The 22,231-nt window shown below is 35.8% G+C and overlaps 1 protein-coding gene across 3 annotated transcripts in view; it reads right to left on the reverse strand.

Moving 5' to 3' along the window:
• Positions 1-9,597: 9,597 nt before the first annotated feature.
• The window catches only part of CACNA2D1 (calcium voltage-gated channel auxiliary subunit alpha2delta 1), a 359,815-nt gene continuing 347,181 nt past the window's right edge, over positions 9,598-22,231 (reverse strand). For all 3 annotated transcript variants that reach the window (XM_079304608.1, XM_079304609.1, XM_079304607.1), the window contains 2 exons: positions 21,928-22,010; positions 9,598-14,157 (listed from right to left, as the gene is read on the reverse strand). In XM_079304608.1, coding sequence (XP_079160734.1) covers positions 14,041-14,157; positions 21,928-22,010 — 200 coding nt within the window. In that variant the 3' untranslated portion in view covers positions 9,598-14,040. The remainder of the gene's footprint in view (positions 14,158-21,927; positions 22,011-22,231) is intronic.

Raw genomic sequence — 22,231 nt, forward strand, 5'->3', positions numbered from 1 at the left:
TCCACTTTATGCAATTTTGCATGGACAGCAAGATGAGTATTGAGGCACAGTTATGAGCAAGAAAAATGTACCATAGGTCCATTTTCACAGGTCTTGGTAGAAAAAATGAAATGAAATAAAATTAAAAGAATAATAAAAATAAATAAATAAAATATAAAAAAAGAAAATCACATATGTCTTACATTATTCCACATTCGTCTTCCTCTAACAGATTGTAAATGCTACCCTGTGGTTATGAATTAGATTAATTTGCTAAAAATGTGTTCTGAGAAGCTTAATGAGTCACTGAACAGTGTACAGTTTCTGTTTTTCACTGGGACATTCCTTTTTGTGACAAGAAACTTGAACTACCAAACACAGCTGTTTAAAAAGCAGTGTCAAATGTGCAGGTGTGTGTAGGGAAAAAATAAAAAAAAGAAAAAAGAAGTCCCCTCCTCAACCCCCAAAACTTTTATTTTCATAGAAAAATAAAAAGAAAATGGATTCTCAAAACTAAAAAATCAAGTTTCTGAACAACAGAGAATCTCAAATTTAGCTGATAATTATCAGCCTATAAAACAGACTATAAATTTTCAAATAAGATCTGTGTTTTCAAGTTTATTATATGGGGGTTATTTTCAGCTGATTAACTGCCATTGAAACAATAATTTCTGGTATTTTTCTACAGTGATTCTGTTCAACAGAGGTTTAACACAGCAAATCTTTTATTTATGAATGTGCTAATTTCCATTTCTGAACCAGAACTGTCTTCTCTGTTAAGGGGGTGGGGGTCAGGCAGACACATTAGGGTATGACATGGAATAACTCTCAGTTAGCAACTCCAAGAGGATCTGCTGATGCTCTTAAAAAGCATCTCCATATCCATCCTTTCACCTTCCAGGTGCCCAGAGCCCCACCCAGCCTGGCTTTGAACACTTCCAGGATGGAGCACACTCAGCCTCTCTGGGAAACTTTATCCACCTTCACAGCAAAGAGTTCTACTGCACAGTTTTATAAGTCCCTTTTCTGAAAACAAACTAGCAAGCAAGAAAACTGAAAAAATTGTTTCATAGCCTTTACTAGCAAGTCACAAACAATGACAGCAGAGTTATTGGATATGTCATCAGCTTTCCTTACACTGCACTCTAATTTCATTTATTGTTTATCAACTTGCATTTGTGGATTATATCAGACCCCTGTACCTCATGCAAATAAAAATGCATTTATTTCTTCAGATGTTATAGAGAAAACACAATTTGCTTTGGGAAGTTATAGGGAGATGGCTGGAGTATTTTCTTTACAATCTTGGCAATTGGAATATGGAATTCTTACAAAGGACAAAGCTCACAGTATTTCATCGCAATTTTAGCCATTATTTCATTTCCCTATGAAAGTTTGATGCTTCACCAACTGTCACATAACTCTTGAGATGTGGTGTGATAATGATTCAAATAGGTTTTTATTAAAAATGTTGCCATTTGTTGAAATAACTTCAAAAATTCTTGTAGAGAACACACTTTGTCTTTCTTTTTTTTTTTTTAGGAAAACTGCAATTTAGATCTTAAAGTACCATTCTTAAAATCAGTATTTTTAAACTTTTTTTTTCCAAGAATAAATATATGTAACACTAAAAAAGTTGTGAAGACAAAATTAGCAGACACTTTTAAGCACTAAGTAAATTCAAAAAGGAGCATAATAGAATTCACATGGTAGACAGTAATTTATATTTTGTTAAATAATTTTATTCAGTGAAAGTATTCAAACACATACTTGGCTTCATACATGTGCAGTGTTGCCCCCAGCAATATAGTAAAACAAGTGCTAAATTTAATTCTAAAGCTTTGGTTCTATGGTTTTCAGATAATTGCCTGCAACTTTTGTTTGCTGGAGCAACCAGGCAACCTTACTAGAAACCTCAGAAAGCTTTTCCATAAATAATTTTTTTCTTTCAGGACAAATATTTCTTGAATTTCTGCCACCAAAAAAAAAAAAAAAAAAAAAAAAAAAAGATGAGAACTTTGTCCTTTAATTGTTATAACATACTGTTAGTAATACAAAATGGGGAAAGAGACACCCAGCTACATGTATTCTACTTCTACCAATGACAGGTGTTGGTCAAAAGTTGTTAATCTATTTGCCATTGCTTTATAATCCACAGCAGTACATTGAAAGGACAAAAATTCCTCAGCTTTACCCTGCTTGTGAGAAAATAAATAAGAAAAACCCACACAATTTTATTTTAATATCTAAAATTTATAACTCTACAGACTTTAATTCATCTTTTACTAATTGAAATATATTTTAAAAATACATTCAGCAAGTGATCTTCCTTCTCAAGCTCTATCACGCTTTCTTAAGGTTAAGTCAACAATAGTAGAACCCAAGATGAAAGATAAATCACCTTTAAAAATATTAATCATGAATTGTAAGAAAATATGAGGCAAAATTTCAGTGAAGTCATTTAAAAAATGTTCAGATCATTTTATAGTCTGCATCTGGCTCTGTTTCATATAAATGCAAGTTGGACATCTATGACCTTTGGGTTATTAACAGATGCTGTCATGAAGTTGATCATTTTTACATAAGCAAAAGCTAAACAGAATAATTTCAGGCCACCCAAAGTTTCCAAAAGGCAGTTGCCTGGTACAGCCAAACATTGCTCTGGTCCATGCAAAACTGTATTCAGATACTCTAGACATACTTTCCAAATTTTATTATCTGTGGCTTTAATAATGAATTTCATATGTCAGGTTTTCTTCTGACCAATGGTGAGAAATGCCTTTGGAGGCAGAGGCTGAGGTAATTCTGTTTGAAATGGTTGAAAGCTGCCTGTGGGTGCTGCAAGCAGCACTGCTGGGCACAGGGGATGAACTCTGTGAGCAGCCTGCATGGCCAGGGAGGAGGAGACACGAGTCATGCAGGTGACAGAGAACCATCATCACTGTCCTGCAGGATGCAGGGATATGGATGCCAACCCCACGTGCATCACCCACACAGGGTCTGGAATCTCATGGTTGTGTATTCTGAAGTGACTCTGCTGCCATTAGCCCAGACAAAGAGCAGCTATCTTTTCCATTCCAGTTAAGATGCCCCCAAAAGAATGGTAAGCATCCTTACTTAAGTATGTCTGCTTTTTAGAAGTGCTTAATCCTTCAATCTGCTCTTTCAGTTTCTGCTCTTGAGAGGGAAATGCTAGGCAGTCTTGAGAATACAAACTCTTCCTTAAGTGCTTTATGATTAACAACAGTGTATAAAAAAAACAAAAAAAACCCCAAAAAACCAAACCCAAGCAAAACCCAAAACCTAGCCAAAACCAAAAAACCAACAAAAAAAAGAACCCCCCAAAAACCGAAACAAAACAAAAAACACCAAACCAAACCAACAAACCAAACCAAACCAAACCAAAAAACAAAAAAGACCAAAAAAAACCCAAAAAAACCAAAACCAAAACACCCCAAACAGAAAAACAAACCAATACAAATCAGTAAGTATTTAAATCTGGGCAAAGCAGACCTTTTATTTTAAATAGAAAGCTCATCTATTATGAGCAATATTAGAAGAAGAAATTGAGTCTCTACCTACAGTTCAAATGCAGCCTCCTTGATACAGAATCACAGAATTTTTCAGGTTGGGAAAGACCTCTAAGATCATCAAGTCCAACTGTTAACCCAGCATTTTCCCCACTAACCCATGGCCCCAAGTGTCACTCCCACATGTCAAATACCTCCAGGGATGGTGACTCAACCCCTTTTCCAGCCTGTTCCAATGGCTGACAACCCTTTTGGTGTAGAAAATTTTCCCAATGTCTGTCTAAATCTCTTCTGGTGAAACTTGAGGCCATTTATCCTCCTTTTGTCACCTGCTACTAGATAGACAATACTGACCCCCACCTTGCTACAACCTCCTTTCAGGTAGTTGTATAGTCTGAAACAGAGAGAAAGAACAATATGCTACTGATTGAATCCTTTTTATTTTTTCTGATTTGATCAGATTTTTAAAGTAGCTATTTGGTTCAGCAAATCTGACTTTAAGTTTGCCAAGAATTAAAGCTATATCTCACAACCTACAAAGCTATACCTATTAAATTCCCTATAAAAGAAATTTTAATAAAAGATTCTGTAACTACTAGAGAAAGTTTATATCCTGTATATTACCCATTTCATGTTGCACTTCAAAATGGAAGAGTTGCGCCTGTTTTGATGCAGCTTCATTACACACAGGCCATAAATTTAAAAAAATAAAAAAAACCAAAGAAACACCAAAGAAACACCAAAACATTGTGCAGAAAGATGTAAATATAAAAGAATAGCAAATATTGTGTTCCCTAATGGCAATCAGTTCAATCATATCTATGTTTTGCTATCTTTTGCAGGATTTATGGTCTGGGTGTTCTTTGTGGGTGGTAGGTTTACTGGGGAAAAAAACCCAAACAAACAAAACAATTCCTCTGTTGCTGCTGTCATCCTCATCTACACTGTTTTGGAACTTGACTTTGAGATCCATTGGATTGTGTAAATCAACAGAATTGCAGACAAAGGCCTCAGATATGGTGAAGGCAGTCCAGGGTTAGTTACAACAACGTGAATACAGCTAAGCTATAAAACAGAGCATTCCACACTATTCTGTTATTTTTAAGTGGCTATTAAAGCTTTTTTTAAAAAGAGCTCTCTAGTAACAGAATATCCATTTACATGAGAGAAGTTCTTCTGGAAGCAATAAAGGTGCCTATCTGCACAGTGCCCAGGATAGGTTTTCATTCAGAACAGGCCTATTTTCTATTTAAGGCATTTCACTCAACTAGAGATTCTAAAAGATCAAATATCACACTGTAGGTTCTCCTTCACGCTTTGCAAAGGAGGCCTTACATGCAAGCACAGTTTTACTCATGTCATCTGCCACAATAAAGCACAGTGAGCTCTTTGACCTTGGAAAGCAAAGCACACCGGCAGGTTGCTAGAAGCCCATGGGTAGCATCTAAAAGGCATAAAAATATTTATCTTCTCCCCAAAACCTTAACATCTCAAAATTTTAGTTTAACACCTACATTCCCCAAGAAGTGTGGAAGCATTTGAAAGGTATTGTGTCTGACTTACAATTTCTCTCAGTGAAACTTTAGATAGCTGACAGCTCAAAGATTATGTAGTTTGTTGAATTTCTTGCTGCTAATAAATGGAGGTGGAAACAGATATGCCAGTTTGCTCCACTCAGGTGCAAAGCTCTTCCCAACACCTCCACAGGCAGTGCTGGCATTGCTCAGAAATCACCTCAGCCTGGTGGGTGCCCCTTGGGCAGAGCAGGAGCAGCACTGTGGTGCCAGACCTGCCCTCTCTGCAGGATATTCTAGTTACAGATTACTTTCCTCTTGGCCATAGTACCCTCACAGTTCTGGTCAGACAGCAAGTCAAGTTTGAAAAAGGAAATTCTATGAACTGTACCAGGACCCAAGAGTTAAAGCAATGTCCAATTGAAATACAAGCAATCTGTCACCACTGTTCTTCCATGCTACTGCCTCAGCTATAGGGTTATGCAAAGTTGGATGCCATCACAAAGTGTTAGAAAAATTTTGGGTGAATAAATGAGCAACATATTTTCCAAGCCATAAAACAGTCTACTAAACTCAAATTTAGGGTAAATAATACTTCCTATTCCTAATCCTAAATGCTTAGATTCAGCACAGCTGCTTTCCTTTTGGATGGTGAGACCTTCCATTCACTGAAAATTAAGGACTGATTTTAAAGCTTGACAATGTATGATTTTGTAGATTAGAACTGGACATAAATATAAAGAAATCAGAAAGTTCAAGTGATTAATGACATAAATATCTTTCTCAGAAATGTCGTAGAAACACTGCCTAGTTTCAGAATCCTACATCACAGCATTTTTAAACCAAAATATTACTTAGCCAAGCTTTGGGGCCCTAAAAACACAAAACTGTGATATTTTGCAAATAGTTATAGTTGTTTAACCTTTCCAGAACTCTAGATCTTCAAGTTCTACCCATCTCTTCATTTCTTTCTATTCCATAAAAAAATAATAATTTCTAAAACCCATAATGAGATTCCATCAAAATGCCGGAAAACAAATGCCCAAGGGTGATTACTCATCTTCTTATTGCAAATATATCTTCAACAGCCTGATGGCAAGACCAGTCAAGGTAGACATCCAACCTGTAGACTAGATGTCATTGCTGCCTCTAAATCTAAGTGCTTAGATTCTCTCTTCTTTCTGCAAATAGACTAAAAACCAGAATAGAATAGACTAGAAAGAAAGACTAGAATCAGACTTTAGACTTTTGAGACAAGTATTATACATGGAAGCACATGATACAAAAGATGAGTAACATTCCCTTCACCACCACCACTATCTCCCCTCTTCTTTGGAAGGCATTCAGTGCTGGCTCAGATTGTGCTCCAACCACAGGCACCAAACAAGCTCCACTCAGAGCTGGAGTCTGGCATCTCTTCCACTATGTCTGCACAGCAATGACCTTTAAAGCAGATCATTCCCTGTATCATTCCCTGGCAGCTATGAGCCTAGATTTCACATCTGCCTTGTCTTAGTGGGAATTTACTGAGCCCAGACATTGATCCTAGGAGCTAGGTTGATCCAGCAAAACAGAAGAGTCAAGTTTGAATGAATATATCTTCACTGTTTGGTCCTTCTCTGCACCTAGCACCCTCATGCCTCAATTTCAGCAGAAAGGTGTGTATGCAAACTGTAGTGCGGGCCCCCGAGACTGGTCACGGGGATAATTCTCCCTACTCCATGTCTGTATATCCTGTGTCTCCACTGTTTCCAGGAACACAGACATCTAGTGCTCACTAATTAATCCCAGTGCATATAATTTAGCCCCAGGTTCTCAAAGTTTCTGTGCTTGTTACTCCCCAGACTGATATTCCCAAAAAACGTCAAAAGCACATCCTACCATTATATGGAGTCTTTTCTCTTTTGCAGACTACAGACAAACAGGACAGGAGGTTGCTCCTAATTTGCAACCCACTTGAAATTTTTAGGCAGAGGAGATCCTCAGTGTCTGCAATTTTCTCCTAAAGCTAATTAATTCCTGTAGATTATTAATTCCTGAGGATCCCAACGCTTATATGGCAAACTGACTAACATGTATCATAATGTGCAGTACTTGGACTCTCAAAATAGTTAACAGGAATAATACATGCTAACCACACATACCAAAACATTGTGCTGTTAGTCAGTGTTCCAAACATGTTAATTAACATTTCCATAGTATGTGTATTACAATGCTCAAAAAATTTATTTTTTAATAATCAAGCCACAGAGCGGAGGCTGAGATCACAAGAGTCTGGGTCACAAGAAGAGTCTGGGTTAAAGCCACAAAAGTTAAAATGGAAATTCTGAGTGAGATTTCATTTCTAACTCCACATGTTTTATTTTGTTTATGAACAAAACTAATTCAGTAGCTGAAAAAATAAATTGAAAAACACTTTTGTAAAAGAACAGTGGATACCACTGAAATCCTATATTTCATATTTCCTTCTCAAAACAGCTGTTAGAAACTAGCAGCATTAAGAACCCATTAAAAAGCCCAAACAAAAAAGTAATGAATGAAGCAGAAGATGAAGATTTTACTTAATATGTTAACTCCTTTCTTTGAAAAGGTATACAACTAAAATAGCAGTAAAAAAGTAATTTTAAAGAATTCACCTTCCAATCATTAAGGCAGATGTTTAAAGACTGGCTAGGCCTTGCAGCATGTGTAACCAGCTCCTAAACTGTTCACTGTACAGTGACTCAGGACCAATTGACAGCTACAGCTAGGTGACACAAATCACAAACTTGCTTATTATTTCCCCAAAGGAAACACTTATTACCAAGTTCAAATACCTGTTCTACACAGTATGGGATGTACACTTGCAGATCTAGTCAAGGAAAGATTTGCAACATCCAGAGGAAAAGCAAGGTACAAAACCCTTCAAGGAAGAGTAGGGTAGATGTTCTGTTAAAAGGGAAGATTCCACTAAAAGGTATCTGGGTTTCTGAACATGGTTTCAAAAGGAAAAGTCAGTTCCTAAGAATGTGATATTCTTAATCTGACAAAGAGATAAATTATTAAATATTTAAAGCAATTATAAGAAATACAGTTAGAATATAGATTAAATAATTCTCCTAAAAGTCTCATTTTAATTTCCTCTTCCCCCTTGTACATTTTGTGAACAAAAGCTCCTAAGAGATTTTTGGAAAGAGAGACATTGTTCTCTATGTCTTTTGCAACAGGCAGAGAAAATGTTGTACCATTAAGGGTGGGCATATTTTTCAGTCAAGCATCACAAGGAGCACTGGATTAATAGATGTGACGATGAAGGCGCTTTTTAATATTCGTGTTACATAATGTCTTGATTTCTGTTGATGGTTAGCAGCAAGAGAGCTGCATTGGACAGTGTGAAGTCATCTCTCAAAATAATACAATATGACAGGCCAAGTGCATTCTGGTTTGATTTACACAAGGGATGAATATAGAATATCTCATTGCAGTGCAGCCATTCCCATATCAAACTGATGAGGTCAAAGATGCTTATAAGTCCCAGAAGTGTGGGGGAAAAGCCTTGTCTTGTCCAAGAGTGTCTTCTTTACTTAATGAATAGTGTATTGTAATAGAGCAATTAAACTAAACATGTACAAGAATGGGATTTTTGGGATTTATTTATTTCTACATCTTGATGGCTGTCAGCCTACAGAAAACATGATAGAGTGAGTTCAGCATGTGGGGATAATCATGTAGTTAGGAAGCAATGTTTAATCTAGTTGAGGCTGGTAATCTCTGGATGTTGATGCACAGTGTCATGCACTGCCTTGTAGCATTTCTTCATGGGTGATCTATTATTTTGCAGCACTAGAATCTGCATTTTATTTCTTTTTCTCTTATCTACTCCTCAGAGATTCAGTAAATCCATCAGAATTTTACAACTGCCATTCTCTCTGGGCTGTGACACATTTGCAGTTGAGGATTAAAATCAGGCTTCTAAAGCAGTCCCTACTTTCAGCCTTCTGCCCTGCACTTCTGACAGATTGCCAGTGCCCCTACAGGAGCTCTGAAACCCTGCAAAGCACCTCCTGAGCACCCCAAGCCTGCTTATTAGGGTTCATACCTCCACTTTGATCACAGTGCTTAGCTAGGAAGAGCAGCAGTGCAGAAGCTGACTGAATCAGGACTCAGTTTTCTTCAGAGGTGGGGACAACAGCTTGGGCAGGACCTATCTGAGGCATCTGATTTTACTCTGCCTCTCCATGTGAATGAACTCTTGGACTTCATCTGTGTTTACAAGTTAGCAAATAGCAACCCTTCCAAAAGCAATTGTTAAAGGACAACAGGGTTTTACTGAGAGCTTTACAGACCCTCAGTTTTCATTGGTTACACTTTTATCCACTTATTTTTTTTAAAAATTTATCAGTCACAAACGAAACTGAAATGAAGGTTGCTGTGCATTCTTCTCTGAACCCCATGAAGAGCTGTGTTAAGTCATTGTCTTCACTCTCTTCAGACACTTAGGCATAACTATATGAAGCTCAGAAGTATTATATAGCAAATAATATAGGCTCTTATTTACATGTTTTTATTATACAGAATGAACAATAAAATAGCTGTTGATTTTAAATGATAAACTTTTATTCTGAATATACTGTTTTTGCACAATAATTAACACAACAGTTCTAGGATTATAAACTTTTTATAACATTATTGTACAAATTTTTACAAAAAAATTATTTTTTTCCAGGCTTGTCAAGTTCCACAAAAGTGTCAAGAGAACACAAGAAAAGGGAGAAAGACCTGCTTGCCTCGTAAGAGCAACCAAGTCTTTTTTTGCAGAAACGCACACTGAGCATTTCAATAAAAATATCCCAGAAAGCATGATCCAGACATTCCATACAGCACAAGAAGAGAAGACAGCTTTGTCAGATCACAATCGCAATTTCATGGCATCTGAACAAGACAGTATCCCTTTAGCCTCAGTGAAATATTTCTTCAAGATGATGTTTTCCTTTTAAATCATAAACAGGACAGATGCAAGTAGCTGGGAAGAGGGTGAGGCTAACTTTTCAAAAGTCTTGAATTGTTTTCAGACGCGTTGTTTTTAATCTTTTTACAATAGTGTACAATGAGTATTAACAATATTAACATTGTGGTATGAACAAAATAATAATAAATCTGGCCTTTGTTAAAGGCTTGGATGTCTGATGAAGCTAGGGTAAAATTTATCCTAAGAAAGGAGTTATTAAGATTTCACCTTAGGTTGACATTCCAAAAACACCCGAGTGCATTGCAGTGCCTTGAAGTCATTAATATATTTCTTAATAACCGGTGTGCTAGCATCTGAATTTTTGGATTAGTGGTACTGAGGTTGTGTTTTGGAATTAAGTCATACTAAGCATGTTTGTTATGTGTTAATGAGAAAAAAGGTCTTAATGTCTCTTCAGTGACAGCAAAAAGCTCTCAACCACAGCAAGTAACACTTGGGTTGCAAAGGTCACTTAAAAGGGATACTGCCTATTTGAAACCAGTAAGGCCAGGTTTTAAGTTAATAAAAGGAATATTGTAGGAAAACTTACAAATGGCAGCAACACTGTTGTTTTTGTCAAGTTAAGCAGTAAAGCCTCAAGCATTAGAAACATGAAAAAGATCATACTAAAGTCTTAAAGGTACAGGACCTAAAAATCTTGTCAATCAAACCTGCTATGTTATGTTAAAAACCTGTTACAAATATGGACCACGGTCAGTGTTTTGGCAGTAATGCTGGTTGTTTAAAAGAAAAAACTAGAAAGAAACCTTTCATGTTAAGTCCTCAGATCATCTTTAGCACAGTACCATGCTGTAACAACTTTAATGGTGGTTACTTGTCAGATGCACAATACACTGCATGATTTCTGTGTTAACTGAACCAGTCCCAACAATTCCCTTCACGCTATTTAAAGGAGTTGAGCAATCATCAACTTTTAGCTGACTTTAAAAACCAAAACTTTTTACAGTATATAGTATTTAAAAATACCTTAATTTAAATTTTAGGATCAAGCTTTTTCTTTCAAAGACATGAGAAGATGACTATGATTGCACTGTGAGAGTAAGGATAGTCTTCTGCATGAGAATTTGTATTTATTCATGTGAGTTATTTCAATCAGACTGGTATTCACATTTTGAGATAGCTAAAATTCAGATTGCATTTTTAGTCTATGGTTTGCATTTTGCAGATATTGGGGCATTTAAAAAAAGTCTTGACCATCACTTGGAGATATTCTAATATATAATTTTAAAGTATTTAAAATAATTACTACTTTCTAAGGTGTAAGATGGGTATCATGTTGGCTAATTGTTTACATAGAATGTTATAATGTTAGCTGGAAGGCTACATGTTTATATAGAAACACATTTCTTCAGGTCATATAGAGGGTTGAAGGAGAGGAACAAAGGACATTTCCCTCTTTGGATAGCCCAGGAGGGCTATGTGTCTGCATGGCATGGACTTGTCCTCCTTTTTCATTTGAGCACTCTAAGGGAAGTGGGATGAGAGCAAAAGCCATAGATGTTTCCTGTGGCAGCATGAATTTGTGCCATCTTTCTTTTCCCCTGCAAACTCTAATCAGATGCCCAGTAAGTAACTCTGAATGTGGCCTACCAGCATAAGCAAAGTGTTTTGAACAGTGCAACTTGTCCATGAAGGGTTTCTTTTGGGAAGCTAAGTGAAAACTACAGAGAACTTAATATACTAACATGAAATAAAAAGAGCACAACGCAAACCAATGAGTATTTAAAGTAACCGCAGAGTAAAAGCAGTGAGTGCAGTAATTATTGGCCTAATCCTAGAAAACTTCTCCTCCCATAAAATGTCAATTGATCTCATTAAGGAAAAATACTGAATGCATTCTTGCTATTGGAAACCAATATTTTTATCAGGTGGTAACTGGTGCTAGGGTGAACAGAACTGCAGCACTAAGACTGGAAGGAAGAGCTCCAAGTTTATCTTCACCCTTATTATCAACATTAGGTCACCTTCCCTGAGGAGGACCTGAACTCATCCAAAACAGTTAGGTATACTTTTAACCCTATGACATTGCTAGGTATACTTTTTTTTTAAATCTAGATTTTATCACTGAACAAAAGGTCAGGATTTTTCTTTTTCACTCACTGTATTCCCAAACATGAGAAAATACATAGCTGGAGCCAAGGTACATGAAAAACAATGAACCAGCCATGACTACAACTACAGTAGACATCTGATTGCTCAAGCCATGCCATGGCTTTGAGTAGCTTCTTCAGTTTTCATAGGATATTAATGCATGCCCAATCATTTTTTTTAAGCTTTTGGCATGATTAAAATTATATCACTCAATTGCCAGCATATACATACCAATGATTTGCATTTTATATTTTTTAAAGAGCTAGTGTATTGTGCCATATTAATATTTGCATATTGCAGTTGTTAGCAGAACTGTACAATACCAGCAGAGTTGCACATTCATTGGTTTAGCTGTCTTGCAATACTGTTTAGTTCTGAAAACTAGAAAAAAAAGCGCAAATCATATTTTGCATCAACACTATGCTACACTGTAATATTGTAATTTACTGCACCAACCTGTATCACCAATGAGGTTGTATAAAAACAACTTCTAGGGTTATTATTCACAATCAAGTATCAATGTGCATACATATAGATTCAAGGCTCCCCATTTGTTTATATTTTTTCTAATCGCAGCAACCAGGTAATTTTGCTGTTAAATATGCTATTTTCAATAATAAATAGCAACAGCACACATTTTATTATTATGGGTGGGTTTATATGAAGGAAACAAAGGGAGAACCTGATATGAACCTTAGAGAACATATACTTCCAAAAATAAATGGTTAAATCTGATTTTTATATTCTTAAAATATCTGTACACAGATTTTCATGTGAGATCAATATTCTGTAAAAAATTCCACCTTAATCCTTTTGTTACAATCTATATTTACCCTATTTTCTCAGCTTTTTCATTGCACAGTATATTCAGAGCTCTGTTTCATAATATAATTTAATATGATTTGATTGCAACACATTGCAATGTTCAATTTCTCACACAATACAAGAATCACTCTGTTATCTTTTCAATGAACTATACTCTACCATCAAAGAAAACAAACTGAAAAACAATAACATAGCATCATCATCATGCAAAATACCCCTGGAAACCAACGTTCAAATATCACAAAGACATTTTTTATTCACAAGCATTTTTGTTTCAGCCTTTGAAGAATTTCTACTAGCTTTATATGCAACTGCATTGTGAAAAGGAGGTGAATATTACATCAAAATTAACATTTGTTTCTGACAGAAGATGACACCAAGTTTAAGATGAAAATCACTTTTTTTGTTACACTCTCCAGTACCTTTGTATTTTGAAACTCAGTAATTTTCTCCCTTTCTTCCTTTCTACATACAATATCAACCTACCAAAGCTTAGCTGGTATTTTGGAATTATTCATTTTGGAAGAATTAACCACTCATCATAAAGCATTCCAATCATGCTGAACTTCTGGTGAAGACTGGCCAATATTTTCATTTTACTCAACTAGTTTGGACAAAACTGATGTTAAAAGCAGCCATCGTGGTGCTAGTAATTTTTACTGGGGAGAACGTTTTCCTTTTTCCTTTTGGTTTTTAAACAACTGTTCATGTAAAAGAATATAAATCTTCAAGATATCCAAAGCTTAAAAGAAATGAAAATCATATACATAAGCTATTGTTAGGGGAGCCCTTTTACATGAAGTCATCAAGATTACGACAACAAACAAATGAATAAACAGAAGGTTTTGTATTTCCCCAGTGGGGCAGGTACAGAAGCCTGTTGGGTGGATTTTGGTGGATGATGCAGCGTTCACACGGCGAAGATCCGACACTCCGACATGCAGGCGCCGCGGCGAGTCTCACAACGAGAGAAACCACACACGAGCACTGCTGCCCTGCTGCTGTCCCAGGAGCTGACCCTTTCCAAAATGAAACTGAGGCTATCGTTTTGGCCAGGTCTTGATTAAGTTATGCAGGTTTTGGTTTAGCAAGGTCATAACCGGCAGTGTCTGCTGCCAGATAAGAGCCAAAGCAGGACCGACTGAACTGCTACCATAGACCACAGTGATGGGCTCAGACCAGAGGCCCCACCACAGTCAGCTGAATCTTCCTGTCGACAAGAAGAGAAGAAATCATTTAATATTAGTTACAGTGAGGCTGTTTGAGGAGTAATCTACAGCTCAGATTTCAAAATTTTGAACTATCATTGAGGCATCCTTTCTGGTCTTATATGTGTTAATTTGCTAAAATAACAGAAAAATAATTCCTGGAAGTTCCTCTGATTTTTGATACAAATAGTGGTACTCTTACTTTAAATATAAACAGGGAGCATTAAATACTTTCAAGGTTTACAGCACACACTTATGAACTAGATGGAATACTTACACCATCAATCAAGAATGGAATATACCAGGGGGCCCCAGAAAACACCATCTATTTTCCTTAAAATTACATTCATTTTAAGATTCTGAGTATGACTTTATCATGAGAAAAGATAAAAGAACAGATAACTTTTTAATATTAGAAAACATGTTTATGTCCATTTCATTAAATGATTGCACAATAAAATGGATATGGTCTGCAGGTGAAGATATGATCAAAGAGAATGAAAATCCTTTCTCTGCCTCTAATGCTCTATTCAATATGATAAGGAAATTTTCTATTGCTTTACTTGCACATGCTTGATGCAGTTTGAAGTTCTCTCTGAGGTGCACTGCTCTGTCATGCATCAGTAACTATTCTTCATGCCACACAGCAATCACACTGGTTTTCCTCATTCCTCTCCAGCATTAATTGCTGTTCTTTGGTCCCACTTTGCTTATAATGCTTAATACCTTTCACATGATGAACCTATTCATTAGTCTGGCTGAAATTCATTTTGATACCTGTTCTGGAGCCTGTAACACCTTAGACCTTGTTTCTCAAGACTGATACAAACCCAGATTAGTACCCAAAACACCAGGAAAATCTTCCCACCACCACTTTGTCTGATAAGTCTGAGATTCACAGGTAGATCTAAAGGCTGAAAATATTTGTCTTTCTCTTGTTTTCACTGTATTCTGTAACCATGGTATAAAAAGACTCTTTCCATTTTCCAAAAGATTCCAAGCCTCCAAGAAAACAGTGTAGGTGGAAAGCAATTTAAGTATATTAGCAACTGGGGAAACTTCGTGAACAGGAGCAATATGTGCAGGGAAGTACAGACAACTGAATCTGAACAGTAACAAAGACTGGCTGCTGGCACAGAAATTTAAAAAAAACAAACAAAAACAAAAATAAAACAACAAAAAAACCACAGAAAGCAGAGGAAAGCCAACAGACAGGGAAAAGTTCCTGGTTCAGACTGACATGCCACTGAGGCATATGCAATTAATACTTAATATACCCCAGAAAAAACTGGGGAGTGTGTGTGTGCATGTGCGTGTGTGTGTGGATAAGAAGTACAAGCAGGATAAATCAGAAAGAGTCATTAAACATCCTTTAATTTATTAGCAAATTTCCTTAAGCAAATTTTGCTTTCCTTAAGCAAAACTTCCCAGCTTTGTAAGAACACAGTTCAGGACATCAAGTTTACTCAAATGGGCAAGAACAAGAAAGTACATAAAAATGGCAGATCAGATATACACAGGAAATAAAGGGGAGGAGGGGGGAACTAAGTGGGGTTTTATAACCTCCCTGCAGAATACACTGAAAAGATAATAGAAAATTTTGACCAAATCAGAAGCACAAAGTCAAATATGATGTTAGTGCAACTCATTCATAACAAAGGTGTTAAGACAGAATTTGGAAGTTATAGGGAATAGCAAAGGCCTTCAATGAGTTCTTTATACCAGCTTTAATGGGTGAGAATTTTAATGTTATTTACTCTGTGCACAATGCATTATTTAAAGCTGGTAGGTTTCCAAAACAGTTTGGAAAAAATACGGAAAATCAGATAAAGCAGACAAAGCAGACTCAGTACATTATCAGGAATTATAGCACAGAGTCACTAAGAGCCTCCTTTAGAAACTTACATTTTAAAAACCCTAACAATCTCAAGCCCCAAAAAGCCCCCAAACATCAGCAATTTCCTTAGAAAGAAACAAAAATTAATTTTGTCCTAAAGCAAATACCTCATTCTTTATTAAAAGTAGCTTTTTCCAGACATATCTCTGTCATGTGCTAACTTTATAATTTAGTTGTATAGTTTTGGTTTAGGCTTTTTGTTTGGTTTGGTTTTCTTGTTGCTGTTGTTTTGGTTTGGTTTGGTTTTTTGGTTTTGTTTTTTTTTAGTTGATTGCACTCTACAAGTTCAAAATTCCTAAGGTTTCTGGTCAACAAGAAGTCCTAAGTGAACTCTGCTGCACCAGATTTGGACTAGGATGCTAAGATTTCAAGATGCACTGAACATTCTGGTTTATTTAGTTTGGCTCTGTCACTATTTGCATCTGCATTGTGTCTTGTCATGCAGCTTTCTTTCTATTTAAAGCACTTAAAAATAACCCTGTTGCTTCTTCTTCACAGTGATTACCATTAAAAGAGAATTATCAGTAAAGGTTTCCTCTCACATGAATTCAGTGAACGGCACTCGGTGTTACCTCTTGGTATTTATTGTTCTTATCACTGAAATTACTTAGAAGAGTCATCTTTGAAGAAAGAGTTGAAAGCAAAGCAGGAGATTTAAAATTTCCAACAGACGGGAGACGTCTGGAGAGTATAAGTAGTAAACTGAAGGTCTTAAACAAAATTGTGCAAAAACATGAGGGGAAAATATCTTTATCATGAAAATGGCATCCAGTATGGATACAAAGCAAGTAGGCCTCCACATAAAGAATTACACAGGATTCATCTTAGGTCATCTTGCATTAGACCAAATATTGAAATTATGTTGACAAATTAATCCTACCACCATGTGTACTTGAAGAAACCCTCCATTCTGTTGTCCATTTCTATTTGCTGTATGAGATTTTCTTTAATTACACTACAATTTCTCAACTGCTCTAACATTCATCAGTCATACAATATAATATTCCTATTGGGTTGAAAAGAAGTATTTTAGTATCTTTTTTTCCCCTCTCTATAAGACTAAACAGGGAAGTTTAAAAAGGATTCACGATTTAAACAGTAGAGAATACTTTGGAAGCCTCATGCAGGAAAGGCATCATCTTACTATGAACAACAGCATTAAACTGCATTACACAATAGTATACAAGGTTTATACACATATTTCAAAGTTAGTGAGATTTTAACCTCATATTGATCAAAACCACGTTCAATTTCTGATGTTTGTAGACCAATTTACAGTGGTAAACCAGCAGTTCTGCCAAGAACAATTCCTAAATATTGTCTCTGGAATCAGTTAATTATTTTTTGTCCTAAGCAAAGACAAAAATAGTAGTGGCAAAGAAGGTACAGCAAATCCTATCCAAAATCAATTTCTTTCTCCACAGAATTTCACTCTCTAACTTTCTTTTGTGCTGTAACTGTTGTCAAAACTACAGGAAATGGGAAATATAGAAGAAAAAAAGAGGAGATAATCTGATTATGTGTTTATTTACATGAATAAAAAAATCAACAGTCCCCTAGAAATAAGTGGGATTCTATCCCCAGTTTAAAACCAGATTGAGAAAAACGTTTCGAATGGTCTTCAAAATGCCATTTTTGAAAACACTTCCCCTCTTCTTGAGCCTTAAGGAAACTTTTCAACTGTTTAATGTTAATGTTATTTTTGAGATTTCTTCTGAAGTATCTTATAACAAAGATATACAGCATCTTTACATTATCTTATCTTTACCTCTTCTAGTGCAATTAGACACTGAACTATTTTTAAGCAGTTTCACTGAAATTTTCCAGCCCATGACATTAATCACACAAGTCCTGAATAAAGATCAGCTGGGGATGTCCTCTCTTTGTTGTCTTCAAAATTATGTCTCTCTTTGAAGAGAGAATTGTAAAATAAATTTGAAAGAATTGTTGTAAGCCACTTTAATTTCACCAGAAGTGTATGAGAAGTTTCTCGCATTAATCACATCAAATTTCCTTGCATGCTTGAGGTAGAGAAGTGTCAAATCCAAATGTCATCTCCTTCATGTCATGTCTTGCTATGACAACTCTAGATAAGGCTGTTTTACAGCATCACATGCTATGAAAATCATTCAGCACTTTCAGAATGGAAATGAATGCTTTTATAAAACCATGCCTTCCTTTTTAAGTATCAATATATTCATTGCTATATATCAGCATTTCCTTGAAGACACTGCCAGTCCAAAATTTTAAAAATACACTATAAACACATATAAACATGTATATGTTAAGGCTATAAACACACTTGTTACTCCCCTAAAAGTGCACTATAACTCTTTAATGTTCTAAAATTTTGTTTTCTAGATGACAATAATTCGTCAGAACTCACTGTACTACGCTGACTTGTAAAAAGATAAAACAACATCTGCCCAAAGAGTTTCTGATCTGGCCTTTGATATCAATTGATTGCCTCAAAGTTATACCTGTAATAAGTATGTATTTTAAATGTTTCATGTCACATGGAGAATGCTTTGCTTTGACTCAGGAGTCACTTCCACTTTCAGTGCATGGTCATTCATAAATGTTGGGATACCCTCCTTTGTCTGGACACCTGGACAAAGCTGTCAAAGGTGACAGCCACCCATGCACAGACTGGGGACACAGGCAATTCCATCAGGATGTATCCAGCTGCCAGGACTGCTAATCACCCTCAAAGCTCCCACTGACACACCTGGATGCTGATGGACCTAAGACATTCCCAGTAAGGGTTAAAAACTTGTGCAGTTCTTTCCTTTATCCTCAGGCATGGCAAACAAAACCAGTGTGCGTGTACAAAGCAAGAGCAATTGAGGTAGTGATAATGACTATTTTGTTATCCTTGATGAAAAGTAGAAAAAAACCTGTCAGGTTAGTGAACCTGATCAGCTGGATTGTATCTGTGTTGGCTTCAGTGATTTTAATATAACTACACAGATTAATGTCCAGGGAGAACCCATTTCCAAAATCTCAAAGTTATTAAAAACAAGATGGATGAAAAAAAAATACCTTTATAACTTTCTGCTGCCAAAATCTTATCAGTTAAAATTATATTCTGTGTGTTTCCCGCCTTAAGTAGAAAGCACATTTTGGGCATAAAGAATTCAGTTCAAGGTGAGTCTCTGCTGCTTTATGTACATTGGACAGTAGCTTTTTAATTAAAGAAATCTATGTGCAGAGCCAATTGCATGAGCAAGAACATGAGATGTTAATCTAGATTTTAATGTGAAATACTACTGGTTTAAAAAAAGCCTTTCACCTTTCCCTACAACCTTCTGTCATGGCTGTGCAAGTTCTTAGATTTGCAAGACACATAATTTAAATGCAGAATAAGAAATTTCAAAATTACTCAAATAACAAACTGTTAAACAGAATTTAAAGATTTTTTTTTCACTTCTGTTCAAGGGATACTAATTGAACCTTCCCTTAAGTATAGAGAGAATATAAATTACTGTGAAAATGACTGCTCTAAATTTCAATGAATTTTAATATTTCATTAGTTTTCAATACTTCAATAATTTTCAATATTTCATTAGAGTAACTCTGAAAAATGCCCTGTAAACATTCAGTTCATCCCGTTGCTTTACTTTGATAGACATGTGAGCATCTCCCTCTAGTGGTTTTCAGAACAATGTTGACCAGAACTCTATTCAGTCACACATTTTTTGCTCTTCAGCTCAGCAGTTCTCTTGCAGACATGTCACTTATGTAGTAACTCATTCCACAGTCCCACACCACCTAATGCAACACAGTCTAATTGCTAAGGCTTTAGTTGAAAACCCCACAGTCTGCACTTGGCCAACATACAGGAACTTACATAATTAATTTGAAGAAAAACCTCATTTTCTGCTGCAACAGGCAATTAATATATTTAGGGCGCCAAAAATTAGGAAGCAAAAAAAATATTATTTTACTGAATTCCTAGTTTACCCAAATTGATGCACACCATTATTTCCCATCATTACCTGATGTGTCCATTTGACTGCAGTGAAAATTCCTTACTCTTCTTGATATCAACACTCACACACCACACTCATCCTTGTCACACCTACTTAAAGCCTTATTTCACAGGTATGCTGCCTCTTCTATTTTCTTTGCATCTTTTTTTGTCTCTGTGAAAAAACTTTCTTCTTCTGTTCATTTTAACAAGGACAAGGGAAAAATGCTTAGAAGGTAAGGATGCAGACTCAGCTGGTACATGTGCAATCTCAGAGCCAACTATATAAATCCAACAGGTTCCCTTGTCTTTGTATGTTCTATGGGACCGGCCCTTGTGTTTAGTAATTATGATTTATAAGGCTCCAGACAGGTTTTTTTTTTTTTTTCATATTTAATTTCCCTTAATATTGCAACAGTAATTTACTCCAGATTGTTCCTTTTGGGACTCGTTTCATTCTGTTTTCTTTTGTATGCTCAGTAAGTAAAAAAGTCTGCTAATTTTTCAAGCCAAGAACAAAACAAAAAATTAGAGAAAGTAACTGACCATCCACACCACATGAAAACTTGCAGAAAAATGAAGATAGGAGCGGACGTCATGGCAGAGGCACGACTCGTTGTGCATATAGGCTGATCCTATTAATAACGGGCAAAGTAGCAAGTAGAGGAAAGGAAAGAAAACACAGAAAAAAAGACATACAAGATGAGATATCATGCAGATTGCTGGCAGTTAGCAGAGTTAATGTGAAAGCATCCACCCAAGAGCAAGAGATCCACAGCAAATTTTGCAAATAAACTTAACCAAAACAATCCACTGCTACAGAACACATGACTTACACACTGATCAGCACATCAAGCTAGTGAGCAAGAGTTGTACTTTCACACACAATCATATCAGGATGGTTGGGATTATTTAAAATGGCTGGATAGCTTCTGGATGGGTTTTCAACTTTATTTAGTATTTGTTGGCCAGTAAGATGACCTCCTTTTTAAACTTAAATTTGGTTACTAGAAAAATACCAATTCTCTAAACTTTTTAAGTACTATGGACATCTCAGTAATTGTGCCTCACTACAAGAAAAACAGAGAATATAATAGAACAAATTTTGGTATACTGCAGTTGCAGCTAAGTAAGCACACAGGTTTGGGGCAATCTTTCCATTGCAGAAATTGCATGAGGCATTCAAAAAATATTTTTAAGTATTTATTGTGTCTAATGCCAGGGATTTTCTTGTTCAGCACTTTGTGTCTTTAAATTTATTCTGAACAAATTGAATTCAGCATAATCTCTTTTCTATCTTTGAAAGATAACATAGAAAAAATATTAATTTAGATATATGGACAAATTATAGTTTTAATATTTCCCTTTCAAAACTATTGCATTCAACACAGAAGTACCAAACAACATATTTTTGGTGATTTCAGGAAAGCAATGCACTTTTAAACCTGCTAATAACATGACCCAAGGGCAGCATAATTTGCAGAATTGTAAACAACATCCCAAAACACATATAACATTTTTAATAATTTAGCAATACCTTAAATAATATTTGGAAACATTATTTTAAAAATACTACTTCTACGCCAAGATTATTGTCTACCTCTGCCAGCCACTGAAGAACTGAATCTCACAGCACCATAAAGATACCAACAGTTTTACACTCACTGATGATACTTTAGTGGGAATCATGTGTGAAAGGACAACTATTATAGGAAAAGCAGATAAGAAAGCAGCTGTTAAGTTTATGTTAATTGAAATAAAGTGGCTATGGTCTAGAGTGAACAGTATGTTTAATGATAAATAGGTTACCAGGCACCAAGGTACATTTAAACACGGTTTTCCCTGATCATCTAAAACTGCTCTACAATTGTTTTTAAAGATAAAGTCTTACAACTTCAGTTTTACCTGTTTGGCTTCATCAAAGCAGATTTCAGGACCCTTTCTGTATCTAGGTTGTTTGACCATTTCACATGGATTTGGCCCTTCATCTGTTTCTCTGGTTAAGGAATGTCACTGTTTTTCAGGCCTTGTACATGAGTAGGATCAACATTCTACTTTTATTTTCATGGCAGGAGAGAAGATTTATGCTAATTCAGATAGTGCTGAAATAAATATCAATATCCACAGTTCCTTGTTTAAATTCAAGAAAACCAACCCAAACATTTATAAAAATCAAAATGAAATACCTTTTTTTCACTGCTATAATAAA

The sequence above is a fragment of the Erithacus rubecula genome (assembly GCF_903797595.1).
Source record: "Erithacus rubecula genome assembly, chromosome: 4".
In the NCBI taxonomy this organism is placed as follows: Eukaryota; Metazoa; Chordata; class Aves; order Passeriformes; family Muscicapidae; genus Erithacus; species Erithacus rubecula.